This window comes from Eurosta solidaginis, chromosome 2 (assembly GCF_040869045.1).
Source record: "Eurosta solidaginis isolate ZX-2024a chromosome 2, ASM4086904v1, whole genome shotgun sequence".
Classification (NCBI taxonomy): Eukaryota; Metazoa; Arthropoda; class Insecta; order Diptera; family Tephritidae; genus Eurosta; species Eurosta solidaginis.
The window spans coordinates 251,319,450-251,333,916 of record NC_090320.1 but is presented as its reverse complement, the minus strand read 5'-3'; the positions used below and the strand labels follow the sequence as shown (position 1 = coordinate 251,333,916).

Genomic DNA, 14,467 nt, shown 5'->3' with positions numbered 1-14,467 from the left:
TCTTGGCGGATATATATTCGAGACTGTGAAGAACTTCGTCCGTTTAGAAATCAAACGGATAATAACTGTAGCCAACAAGTGCTGCTTTGAACCACTGAGTGGTCAATTTAAAAGTAACGAACAAGTTAGCCATCTACAAGTCGCTCATCATACCTATTCTGATGTATGGCTCGGAATCATGGACAGTGTCGAGAGAAGATGAGATGACTCTTGGGTGGAAAAAGTTCTTCGTAAGATTTATGGTTCGAATCGAAGGAGGTGTGTATATTGATGTGCTGTATGAGCTTTACGCAGATATGAATATAGTGGAGCCAATAAAAACTCAAAGGGTAAGTGACGTGTGGGACATTTTAGTCAACTTGGACTCAAACTTTAAGTAGTTTCTATTTAGCTAGCTATAACAGAAGTTTGGAAATTTTATCACTTAAAAAGGATACGAAGCTAAGGAAATTTACACGAAAATTTACCATTTTCTAAGTGTGATGGCAGGGACTGCGAAATCACCAGCTTAGATAAGTTGTGGTCATCAACTTTACAATTTCAGACAATCTAAAAAAATCGTGTCGAGTTAAGTCCCAATTAACGATGATGTTCCCCTATTCAACCAAATAGGGTAAGTTCCACCCACAGTGTTCCCCTATTCAGCCAATTAGGGTAAGTTCCACCCAGCAGTAAAATGAACTATTAAAACACTTGAAATTAAATTTATTTTTATATACTAGCCTTTTAATTATCCAAAATCAAGTGAGCTATAAAATATTTTTCACAAAACTTCAAAACACTATTATTTAAAATAAAAATTCAGCGTATTCAAAACGATTTTTCTTTGTCATATACAAAATATAGCAAGAGATTTAAATTCTACGTTCATATCGAAGTGTGTGGCAAAATTTTCACAAAAAAATATTCATTTGAATTTGCAAAATAAAAGAACGCGAGCGATAAAAACGCCACAGTTGTGCGAAATTTTGTAAAACATTTTCTTTTATATATTTTTTTTACAACGAAGACCGACCAACTGAAAAGCCAGTGGACTAAAAGCTGCCGAATTGGATTTTGATTGTGCTTAGAATTCCATACAAAAAAATAAAATGACAAATCAAAATGGACAATTAATTTTACAAGCATTGCAGAATCTAGAAGAACCGGCAACGGTCATGAAAATTGTAACGCATATCGCTGATACAGCTGGCGTAAGTGAACATGGAAATAAAATTTAAATAGTATATATTTTGATTCATTATTGATTGAAAAAATTTTTCTGTACTTCGCGTCTCTGCCCCTTCTAATAGGTACATCCCAATGATGTGAAAGAATCAGTGCAAGAGACTTTAAACGGAGGCGTACGTTACGGCTATATACAACGTGCGAATCGTAAATATTATGCGGCACCTGTTGAATTGGATAATATTGCCGCCGATGAGGGTAGTGAACCGGATGGTGAAACACAAACACAAAAAGAAGATAATAAAGATAGCGGTGAATTGAAGGATCGTGGTGGTAGACGACGCAAGAGACGTGGTGGTCGTAGCCGTAGTCGTAGTCGACGTAGTTCCCGACGCCGACGTCGCCGTTAAGTCTAAGGAAATCGGCTAAATAGATAATTTCAATTTATTTGTATATACATATTTTGATAATGATGATTAATATATCTGATGTATGTGTACTGACTTTCATATTGTACTTCAATCTAAATATATTGTGAGATAATTTAAAAACAGTTGTCATTCTGAATGTAAGACTTTTGGGTATATTAGAAACATCCCTTTGGGAAAATTTTAGTTGCCATGTCTTTGATGCTTAGGGATTTCATTAGCGATGGGAAGACATACTTCCTGCTCCCCAATCAACCAAGGGGTCTACGTGAGCCAGCCCTTATTCTGGGCCCGTATCGTGTTCTACGATCACAGGTGAAAAACCAATTTCGCTCAAATATCGATATGAATCTGTCAAACTACACTACAATATTAAAAATAAAAAAACATGGATATAGTGAGCATGAGTGGTCACTAGTAAATTAATGCCATTTTAAGGAATCACCATTTGAGAGCTAATGTGATTTAAAAAATGGATATCTATCACGTGCCGCATAACAAAATACGGGCAATATATGTAATACTCCTATATTGCTAGTACAATATGCTCGCAATGAGTTTTGAATTCGAACAGCCTACAAACTTTTTGTGGGTGTAGCAGCATAGGTGTGTATCCGAAAAAATTTCTTTCGAATCGAGTTATATATGGAACCTCTGACTTTTTCTCCATATTCGTTTTTCCCTGACTCACCATTCATATGAGCCGAGCTTGCTAAGGTTATATCAAATTGCTAGCTGTAAGGAAGCCATTAAACTCTTAATTTCGCAAAAAATAGTCACCTTTAATTAGTACAACTAATCAGAATCTAGTAAATTTGATTAATCAAAAAACTGAGCAATCACAAACTGATTAGTGGGAAATTTTTATTTAAAGTCTGTATGCAATATAAACTTAAATTTACTTTGAAACAAAATTCCAAAATATAAGAATGCGATTAACAGTAATTATAGTTAATAAATAAAATTGCTTTAATCGATTAATTAACACTTTATTAATCATGCCAAGTGTTTTCTTATTTAGTCAACGGTTTAGTTAGTTTATCAGATTAATCATTAGTTGTTTAACAAATTGCATTTATATCTGAAAACCTTTTTTTTGTGTTTAACTAATCAATCCTATTTTCTGACTGATCAATTTATGATTTAATAGTCAAAATTAAAGATCCCTTACGAATTAAATGATTTATAATAAAATATATATTATTTTTCCCTTATCACACTATATAAATTAGCTACTAACTCAACTAATATTCTGTGGCATTATATAACTTAAACACTGTTTCTAATGAAGTTTAAAAATTGCGTAAACAAGTTATTGGAATCTATGAAAACGCAATCAAATATTAGCATAGCAAGCCGCTGCCAAAATTAAATGTCAAAATAAGCTATGCATGTAAAACTAACAGGTGTACAGCCATTTCGTTTAACAGTCATTGATTGCGCTACTTATTTGATTGCAAACAGATTCCACTGCTTTTATTATGATCAATTATCGATTGCAATCAGATTTTAATGCGTACAATGTTTGTGAAAATTAAAATCAATTAACGTCGATGTGATTGTGAGAATTTTTATTTGCGATCAATTCAACTACATCTATGTAGTTCAGAGTGTAGTCAAACCTGTAATTGCAATCACAGGGAAATGAAGTAGTGCTTACAATCAACTGGATTGTGCTTTTTTCACCAAAATACAAAGCATGAGTGCAATCAATTACAATACAAAATAATCAATATTAGGTTCATTATGTGATTGCAATCATATATGATTACAATTTCTTATAGCTCTGACAACAACTACATGCGATTATTCATTTATTTATACATATTAATATTTTTAGTTTTTTTTTTTTTCATTAATCAAATGATTGATCGCATATACACAACAGCTTGTTTACTCGAAAGATATACGTATGAATGTATGTACACTGAAAGAAAAAAGCTGGTAAAATCAACCGAATTACTGGCCAATTAAATCATTATTTCTGTCAATTTGTATCCGTCGCCAGCGTAAGTTTCCTTTTAAAATTAGCTTGACAGTGGTTCGCTCTTAAAATGACCACAATGAAATCAGTTTTTTAACAGGAAAATCAGTTAAGTTGATTGAGAATCTGTTATATTTACAGAATATTGAGACCAACAGTTTTTATACCGTTGAAAAACCAAACAAATTTGCTTTCTTGGCAAACAACTCGGTTGAATTAATCATAATGCAATCAACTTTACTGAATTCTGTTCATTCAAGAACAGTGAACTTGACTTTTTTGATTTTACTAGCTCTATATCTTTCGGTGTATGAATATAATTTAACTCACCATTTGAGTTCATAATCACCAGGTTTCGTTATATTACAGCTAAGTACTAAAGGTGATCTGATTTCATATACTTTTAACTGATGTTCTGCATTATCATAGTTTGGCACCAAAAAGTCAGTTTCTGTAAAAAACATATAATCAAGCGAATAATTAGTACATTTTCGCTGTGGTATACATAAGATTAAAATTATAATTATTTACTTATATAAACAATATCATTATTTTTATATTTGTAATTATTATTAATGAATTAATGGATTTAATGTTAGTTTATGCTTATGATGAAATTCAAAAAAATGTAAATAAAAATACTAGAGTGTAAAAATACGTAAAATTTTAAAAAACGTTTTATTTACATAAAAATAAATTAAAATTAGTAAACTACTAAAATAATGATGCTATGTATATATGTATGTATATGTATAACAGCCTAAAATAGAAATAATATTTATATCGCAACTCTGTTTTGATTTTTTTCTGTTTTATTTATTTCTTTGCTTTTCATTCCTGTTTAAGTTTTTTTTTTAATTTTAAACATACATAAAAATTTTCGAAAACAAAAGCGCCAATCACATTTTTAGCTTTTTCTCTTATATTAAAAATAAATTTTTTTAATAATCTTTGAAAACAAAAAGAAAACCAAATTTAAAGTTTCTTTCGTTTACTTATTTTTTTATTTATTTTTTTCATATTAAAAAAAAATTTTAATAATTCTTTCGAAAATATAAAGGAACAATAAAATTTTTAACCAAAACAGAATCGCGAGTTGAAGTATTTGAAAACTATAATTCTTAAGTGAAAAAAATAAATTATTCTTAAACTAACAAAAAAACAAGATTTTTTTTAATAAAAAAGTTTAAAAACACAAAAGAATTAACAAAGAAAATAAAAAAATTTGAAAATCTAACAAAAATAAAAAATTATGTATATAAAAAAACTTACAAAAAGAAAACTTCAAAAAAAAATTACAAAAAAAAAAAATACAGAAAAAAATTAAGTTATAGATATTAAAAAAAAAAATATTTAAACAAAAATAATAATTCACCAACTCTTTTTATTGATAAACTTTTGAAAACAAAAAGTAAAAATCCAAAAAGCAATTTTAACTAAACAGCATATATGGTTGTACATACTAGAGATATATGCCGCCGCCAATTGTGGTCGTTTTTCACACGCCGCCCCCGAATGTCAAAAATATCGACGCGGCGGCGGCGTCCGGCGCGTTACTATATTTTCTACTCGCTGAAGACTGTTTGTCGAAAATTGGTCGAATATGGTCGAAAGTGGTATCAACGGATGCGCATCACTGTCAGTTATAAGGAACTAATTGCGAAATTTAACACTTTCTAACTGTTCAAAATTTATTTAAAACAAGTAAGGAAGGCTAAGTTCGGGTGTAACCGAACATTACATACTCAGTTGAGAGCTATGGAGACAAAATAAGGAAAATGAACCTGGGGTAACCCTGGAATGTGGTTGTATGACATGTGTATCAAATGAAAGGTATTAAAGAGTATTTTAAGAGAGAGTAGGCCATAGTTCTATGTATGGACGCCATTTAGGGATATCGCCATAAAGGTGGACCAGGGCTGACTCTAGAATTTGTTTGTACGATACGGGTATCAAATGAAAGGTGCTACTGAGCATTTTAAGAGGGAGTGGGCCTTAGGTCTATCGGTGGACGCCTTTTCGAGATGTCCCCATTAAGGTGGACCAGGGGTGACTCTAGAATGTGTTTGTACGATATGGGTATCAAATGAAAGGTGGTAATGAGTATTTTAAAAGGGAATGGGCTTTAGTTCTATAGGTGAACGCCTTTTCGAGAAATCGCCATAAAGGTGGACCAGGGGTGACTCTAGAATATGTTTGTAAGATATGGGTATCAAATGAAAGCTGTTAATGAGTATTTTGAAAAGGAGTGATCCTTAGTTCCATAGGTGGACGCCGTTTCGAGATATCGCCATAAAGGTGGACCAGGGGTGTCTCTAGAATGTGTTTGTACGATATGGGAATCAAATGAAAGGTGTTGCTGAGCATTTTAGAGTGGGCATTAGGTCTATAGGTGGACGCCTTTTCGAGATATCGCCATTAGGGTGGGCCAGGGGTGACTCTAGAATGTTTGTACGATATGGGTATCAAACGAAAAGTGTTACTGAACATTTTAAGAGGGAGTGGGCGTTAGGTCTATAGGTGGACGCTTTTTCGAAATGTCGCCATTAGGGTGGGCCAGGGGTGACTCTGGAATGTGTTTGTATGATATGGGTATCAAATGAAAGATGGTAATGAGTATTTTAAAAGGGAGTAATCCTTAGTTCTATAGGTGGACGCTTTTCGAGATATCGCCATAAAGGTGGACCAAGGGACACTCTAGAATATTTGTACGATATGGGTATCAAACGAAGGGTGTTACTGAGCATTTTAAGAGGGAGTGGGCATGAGGTCTATAGGTGGACGCCTTTTCGAGATATCGTCATTAGGGTGGGCCAGGGGTGACTCTAGAATGTGTTTGTACGATATGGGCATCAAACGAAAGGTGTTACTGAGCATTTTAAGAGGGAGTGGGCATTAGGTCTATAGATGGACGCCCTTTCGAGATATCGCCATTAGGGTGGGCCAGGGGTGACTCTAGAATGTTTGTACGATATGGGTATCAAACGAAAGGTGTTACTGAGCATTTTAAGAGGGAGTGGGCATTAGGTCTATAGGTGGACGCCTTTTCGAGATATCGCCATTAGGGTGGGCCAGGGGTGACTCTAGAATGTGTTTGTACGATATGGGTATCAAATGAAAGGTGGTAAGGAGTATTTTAAAAGGGAGTAATCCTTAGTTCTATAGGTGGACGCCTTTTCGAGATATCGCCATAAAGGTGGACCAAGGGTGATTCTAGAATATTTGTACGATATGGGTATCAAACGAAAGGTGTTACTGAGCATTTTAAGAGGGAGTGGGAATTAGGTGTATAGGTGGACGCCTTTTCGAGATATCGCCATTAGGGTGGGCCAGGGTGACTCTAGAATGTGTTTGTACGATATGGGTATCAAATGAAAGGTGGTAATGAGTATTTTAAAAGGGAGTAATCCTTAGTTCTATAGGTGGACGCCTTTTCGAGATATCGCCATAAAGGTGGACCAAGGGTGACTCTAGAATGTTTGTACGATATGGGTATCAAACGAAAGGTATTACTGAGCATTTTAAGAGGGAGTCGGAATTAGGTCTATAGGTGGACGCCTTTTCGAGATATCGCCATTAGGGTGGGCCAGGTGTGACTCTAGAATGTTTGTACGATATGGGTATCAAACGAAAGGTGTTACTGAGCATTTTAAGAGGGAGTGGGCATTAGGTCTATAGGTGGACGCCTTTTCGAGATATCGCCATTAGGGTGGGCCAGGGGTGACTCTAGAATGTTTGTACGATATGGGTATCACACGAAAGGTGTTACTGAGCATTTTAAGAGGGAGTGGACATTAGGTTTATAGGTGGACGCCTTTTCGAGATATCGCCATTAGGGTGGGCCAGGGGTGACTCTAGAATGTTTGTACGATATGGGTATCAAACGAAAGGTGTTACTGAGCATTTTAAGAGGGAGTGGTCATTAGGTCTATAGGTGGACGCCTTTTCGAGATATCGCCATTAGGGTGGGACAGGGGTGACTCTAGTATGTGTTTGTACGATATGGATATCAAATTAAAGGTATTAATGAGGGTTTTAAAAGCGAGTGGCCCTTAGATGTATATGTGAAGGCGTTCTCGCGATATCGACCAAATTTTGACCAGGTGATCCAGAAATACATCTGTCGGGTACTGTTAATTTATTTATATATGCAATACCACTAACAGTATTCCTGCCAAGAGTCCAAGGGCTGTTGATTTCGCCTTGTAGTACTTTTTCATTTTCTTCTACTTAATATGGTAGGTGTCACACCCATTTTATAAAGTTTTTTCCAAAGTTATATTTTGCGTCAATAAACCAATCCAGTTACCATGTTTCATCCCTTTTTTCGTATTTGGTATAGAATTATGGCATTTTTTTCATTTTTCGTAATTTTCGATATCGATAAAGTGGGCGTGGTTATGGTTGGATTTCGGCCATTTTTTATAGCAAGATAAAGTGAGTTCAGATAAGTACGTGGGCTAAGTTTAGTAAAGATATATCGGATTTTGCTCAAGTTATTGTGTTAACGGTCGAGCGGAAGGACAGACGGTGGACTGTGTATAAAAACTGGGCGTGGCTTCCACCGCTTTCGCCCATTTTCACAGAGAACAGTTACCGTCACAGAATCTATGCTCCTACCAAATTTGAGAAGGATTGGTAAATTTTTGTTCGACTTATAGCAATAAAAGTATTCTAGACAAACTAAATGAAAATGGGCGGAGCCACGCCCGTTTTGAAATTTTCTTTTATTTTTGTATTTTGTTGCATCATATCATTACTGCAGTTGAATTTTGACTTAATTTACTTATATACAGTAAAGATATTAAATTTTTTGTTAAAATTTGAATTTAAAAAAATTTTTTTTTAAAAAGTGGGCGTGTTCTTCATCCAATTTTGCTAATTTTTATTTAGCAAATATATAGTAATAGTAGTAACGTTCCTGCCAAATTTCATCATGATATCTTCAACGACTGCCAAATTACAGCTTGCAAAACTTTTAAATTACCTTCTTGTTAAAGTGGGCGGTGCCACGCCCATTGTCCAAAATCTTACTAATTTTCTATTCTGCGTCATAACCTCAACCCATCTACCAAGTTTCGTCGCTTTATCTGTCTTTTGCAATGAATTATCGCACTTTTTCGTTTTTTCGAAATTTTCGATATCGAAAAAGTGGGCGTGGTTATAGTCCGATATCGTTCATTTTAAATAGCGATCTGAGATGAGCGCTCAGGAACCTACATACCAAATTTCATCAAGATACCTCAAAATTTACTCAAGTTATCGTGTTAACGGACGGACGGACGGACGGACGGACATGGCTCAATCAGATTTTTTTTCGATCCTGATTATTTTGATATATGGAAGTCTATATCTATCTCGATTCCTTTATATATGTACAACCAACCGTTATCCAATCAAACTTAATATACTCTGTGAGCTCTGCTCAACTGAGTATAAAAACAGGCGTGTTCACGGACTTTGCATCACCCAATTCAACATGTTATTAAAACAAAACACTAAAAGAAAAGTTATATAATAAATTTATATGTCCACTTTGCATATTTTTTTCCAAAAATTAATAATGAACAATGAACTCATATAAAATGACCCAATGCGAACATGTTTTCAAATTGTCCTTATATACATACAAACAAAACCTTTCCTAAATATAATTTTTTTTTAAATAGAAAAAGCAAACTTTTTAAGTAAGAACACCGGCGTACGCCGCCGCGCCGCCCACGCCGCCGCCGCCGCCGCCGCTAAAGTGATCGGCGTAAATCTCTAGTACATACTAGAGCTTACGATTTCTCGAACTTGTTCGAGAAGAGATTTCTCGCGAGTCCCGCCTTCTCGCGGGATTCTCGAATCACGAATTACTCGTAAGGCGCGCGAGCTTCTCGACATTCATTTAATCGATTCATTGGCTGTTTTATATAGAGCTTAGAATTTGTTCTGGAGCACAAGCCAAAATTTCCACAAAACCACAACTAAAAAAACACCGAAATGTATAGAATACTGCCAATGCAGCGACTGAATTGAAAGTCGAGAAGCTCGAGGGTATTACGACTATTTCGAGATTCGAGAATCTTGCGAGAAGCCGTGTTCTCGATGTCTCGTTAAAAAAATAAGTTATTGTGAACAAAATTATATGTATAATAAACATTTTTTGAGTTAAATGTCATTGGAAAGCAATATAATAAAAAAAAAAAAAAAATTCACAAGTAAAAAAAAAACAAGTGTATAAATACTGTCCATACAGCAATTAAATTTATGTCGAGAAGCTCGCGAGATTTACGAGTGCTTCGAGACACGAGAATCTCGCGAAAAGTCGAGTTCTCGATTTCTCGGGTCTCGAAAATCTAGCTTGTGTTCGAGAAGAAATCGTAGGCTCTAGTACATACTATGTAAGTATTAAATAATACGACTCTTTAGTTAAAAAAAGAAATTATACTTTAACTAACCAAAAAAAATAATAAGACATAAAAAAATTAAAAAATAAAAATTTAAATACGAAAGGGTTAAAAACATCACCAAAAATTTTTAGTGATTAAAAAAACATTAAAAAAATGTAATAAAAAAAATTTTGTTGTATTAAAAAATAAATATAAAACAATAAAAGTTTATAAAAAAAGAGACATTGAAAAAAGTTTTTTTGTATGTTCAAAATATTTCTCCTAAAGTTAACGAAAAATTGTCCAATAAAGGCATTAGAGTAACTAAAATATAAATATTTATAAAAATTTATGTAAGTAGCACTAGCAACAAAACTAAAATAGTTCAAAGCTATTTAAGGGCCTTAGTTTACATACTACATACGTATTTATTAAATTAAAAACAAAAATACACCATAAGTATAGATTTCAAATATATGTATGTACGTGTGCACTTATGAAGATAAAAAATGCTCTGTTTTAAATATTAATATTTATATTTGGGTTATTCCATGTTAATTTCATCAATGGTTGGTGTGCAACCTTTTGTTTTGGATGCATTTTGGTAAACACTTATTTTCATCATATTTTTGATAAAGTAGAAGAAATTTTTCATATTAGAGTTTTTCGAAAATATATAATCCAAAAAATATTGCGTTTGACTACTTTGAAATAATTTCAAAATATTTCTGAACTGTAGTGGTGTCTTGTTCGCGAAATGATGAAGTGAAAGAGGAAATTCACACATTTATGCAGTAAACAATCTTGAAATGGTTCCAAACCATTATTCCGAAACCATCCGGAAATTAATTCCCAAATGTCCCAAAAAAATTACTCCAATATAAAAAGGTTTAGCAAAAAATTCGAAAATGGTCCGCTACACAATTCGATATGATCGAAATAATATAAGCCCTAAGATTTCTTGAAATTATCTCAAAGAATTTATTTCCAAACGGTTCAGAAAACAATCAGGAAAAATTTTTCCGAAATGATCCAGAAAGTAATCCCATATGACAAAAAAAAAAAAAAAATATGACTCCTAGATGAAAATGTTTAGAAAACTATTTGAAAATGGTCCACAACAAAATTCGAAATGATCCAAATAATATAAGCCCTGAATAATCTTTGCAATTATATCAAACATTTTATTTGAAACAAATGAAAACAACTGTGAAATAGTTTCAAAAATTAATCCGAAATTATCTAAATTACCAAAAAAATTACTACGAAATGAAAAGGTTTCAAAAATAATTTGAAAATCGTCCCAAACAAAATTCGAAATAGTCCAAATAACATAGGTCCAATAGAGTGTTGGAATTATACCAAACAATTATTTCCAGACGACTTAGAAAACAATAGTGAAATGGTTTCAAAAATTTAATCCGAAATCATACAGAAAATAATTCCCAAATGACTTTAAAAATTACTATAAAATAAAAAGATTTGAAAAATAATTTCAAAATGGTCCCCAACAAAATTCGGTCAGAAAACAACCGTGAAATGGTTCCAAAAAATTTATCCAATATGATCCAGAAAATATTTTTCAAATGGCCTAATAAAATTACTCCAATTATCGAAGAAATAGTCGAAATGGTACCAAACAATTAGTTCGAAATTACTCGATAAATTATTCCAAAATACTGATAAAGTTAACCCAATAAATTTACTTCGAAAAAATCCTTAAATGGTTCCAAAAAAATATTCTGAAATTATCTTGAAATGAAGGCAAAATTTTTTCCGAATTGAGCTCGAAATTAATTCTAAAATGTCTCAAAAATCTACTCCGAAAATGATAGGGAAAATAGTCCTAAAATAATCTTGTAATTCCCTCTAATAATAATTCTGCAATTATTCGGAAAAAAGATGTGGTTAAAAAAACAAAGCGATTAAAATAAGAATCCCGAAATTATGTATATTGAAAGTAATGTCAGCAAAGTAACATGAAAATCGTGTTACCAGTAAAGTAACATCGAAAAGATTCAAAAAATGACTGAAATAAGTCAGAAAGAAAGTAATTCTGAAATGAGCAGAAAAATTACCTCGAAAATTATCAAAAAATAGTGCTGGAAATTATTGAAATTATTCCGAAATTATTCATAGAATATTTCAAAATGGTTTGAAACACGAGTAATCCAAATAATAGTTCCAAAATTATATAGCGATTTCTAGCCAGATTCTAGCCAGCAAAATATATCCAAAAATATTCCGAAACTAACTCTTAAATTCTTTCGACAAAATAGTTTTGAAATTGTACTACAAAAATATTCTGAAATAATCCAGAAAATAATAAAACTGAAATTACCTGATTTAACTTTTTCCAAATAATATAAAACAAAATTCTCAAATAGTTCCAAAATATTTCTTTCGCAGTGATGCAAAAAATGATCTTGAAATTATTAAAAAAAAAAAAATGATTCAGAAAAATATTCTGAAATAGTATTGAAGTATTTTGAAATTGAGTATCTAGGAAATAGCTCCGAAAATAAAATGAAATTTCCCAAAAAAGTCAATTCTGAAATAGTTCTTAACAGTCTGCAAACGTTTTTCAAAATTACATACTAGTTAATTCTGAAATAGTTCTTAACAGTCTACAAACGTTTTTGAAAATTACATACTAGGCAACGGATGTGATATCATTTTAAATAGACTCATGAGAGCTATCCAAAATGATTCGAAACTTGTCCTTAGAATGTGTAAGAAATCTTCAAAACGATTCTAAAATTCAAAATTGTTACAAAATGTTATGAGCTACTCCCGAAAAAAAGTCTGTTGACCAAACGAAAAAGGTTAGATTTGACATGGCATGCCTCATAAGAGATGTAAAGTGCTAAGATTAATGGGAAATATTTTTCAATTATACTAAAGATAAAATAAATATGCATATGAATACTTACTACATATGTATGTAGCTAGTAAATAAACAAGTGTTATGTTCATGAGTAGCTAGTGCAGTCGTATCATTATTTATTTTTGATGCATATATTGATATGTAGTATATATTTTTCTAATATTAAAAAGAAGCAAACTAAGACTGTATTAGTTAGAGTATTATAATCGTAGTGGTAGTGGATTAGTCGTTGATCAACGAGCAATGAAGCAAGATGAATGCACGCATTGTTTGCTAACACATTGAGAAACTATTTGGTAAATATGCTATAAAATATTATTTTACTGCATGAAGGAACCAAAGACTTAAAAGAAAATATAATGCCAACATTAAGAAGCTTAAAATTTATTGCTTAAGCTGAAGTTTGCGAAATATGTTCTTTTGAAATGTGTCAATCAAAAATAGTCTCATCCCATGTTCCTACTCCGTTTGTTCAGCGGAGACTTACGATAAACAAAATGGGGAAACAATCCGTGTTAATCGAATCTGCACAATTATTGTATGAAATTACGATCCTAGACCAGAGATGCACTCAAGAGCTTCGGAAAATATTCGGAGTTCACCCACTTGTCGTGTGAACGCAGCCAAGTAGCATTCGTGAGTTATATGCTCAAATATTTTTCTGACCAAGACCAGATGTGCACAACGCACAACAGAGCTTGAAGTACAAGCAAAAACTGATTCGACTGCTTGCAGTGCTGAATCTCCTTCGCTGCGTTCACAGGCATGTAGGTGAACGCCAAAACGTTTTCCGAAGCTCTCGAATGCATCTCTGACTTAGACCTTAACAGTTCAAAAGTACACGGTGCTAAAAAAATACGAAAAATTCACTGCATCTTCCATATACGCTAAACCATTTTAAGTTTTTATTCGGTTTTTTCTTAGTAGTGCAGTTATCATTAAATAATCTATGCAGATCGCTTGGTATTGAGTTAAGGAACCCATAGTATATTCTGAATTAACTGGCTTTAGTTTTAGGTGTGCGATATCGACATACAAATCAAAATAAGCCAATTGCCGGCTTAGATTTTGGTATAAAAATATTTAGTACAAATTTAGATACATATGTATGTGTATATGCATAAACATTAGAGCATCCGTTGTTTATGAAATTATGGGATTTTGCTGAGCGCCTTTTCGAGTTTTTCCCCTAAAACACGTACTTTTTCTCTCAAAAAAGTACAGCAGCGAACAAAAAAAATAGCAGTGGCAACTTAAGCAAATTTTATAAATAAAATTCTTTTTTTATTTTTGATATTTTATGAAAAAAAATATGTACAAAACAATCTGAAAAACGTTTTCGAAAACATTCCAAAATTCGAGAAAGTTTTGCGAGTATGTTACACTTTTTAATTGGGGTTTTCGAAATTTTTTGAATATGCAGTTTTGTAGCACACTACATTTTGGTCTGACATTAGCAGGTGTGAAATATTTATTTTTTATATGGAAGAAAATCTGCAACATATTTCGAATAAAAGAAATGATCAAAAATCAATGCGAATTTTGAGAGATCTATAACTTGTACATTGTTATTCTAAAACCGATTGGGCTACAAAACTGCATGCTCAAAAAAATTTAGAGAATTCAA

General features: G+C 32.6%; 2 protein-coding genes across 19 annotated transcripts in view; one reads left to right on the top strand and one right to left on the bottom strand.

The window, feature by feature from the left end:
* Bsg (immunoglobulin domain-containing protein Bsg) overlaps nucleotides 1-14,467 on the bottom strand; it is a 222,577-nt gene that overhangs the window by 42,112 nt on the left and 165,998 nt on the right. For all 18 annotated transcript variants that reach the window (XM_067767613.1, XM_067767601.1, XM_067767600.1 and 15 more), the window contains one exon: nucleotides 3,910-4,030. In XM_067767613.1, the coding sequence (XP_067623714.1) occupies nucleotides 3,910-4,030 (121 nt within the window). The remainder of the gene's footprint in view (nucleotides 1-3,909; nucleotides 4,031-14,467) is intronic.
* On the top strand, nucleotides 773-1,718 carry LOC137240818 (uncharacterized). Its single transcript, XM_067767617.1, has 2 exons — nucleotides 773-1,193; nucleotides 1,293-1,718. The coding sequence occupies exons 1-2, from the start codon at nucleotides 1,092-1,094 to the stop codon at nucleotides 1,575-1,577; spliced, it is 387 nt and encodes a 128-aa protein (XP_067623718.1). The 5' UTR covers nucleotides 773-1,091; the 3' UTR covers nucleotides 1,578-1,718.

Bases quoted from the DNA above. Each gene is read 5' to 3' on its own strand.
- LOC137240818 (XM_067767617.1), top strand. From the start codon at position 1,092: ATGACAAATCAAAATGGACAATTAATTTTACAAGCATTGCAGAATCTA. The intron at 1,194-1,292 runs GTAAGTGAACAT...CCCTTCTAATAG, and splicing joins ATATCGCTGATACAGCTGGC to GTACATCCCAATGATGTGAA.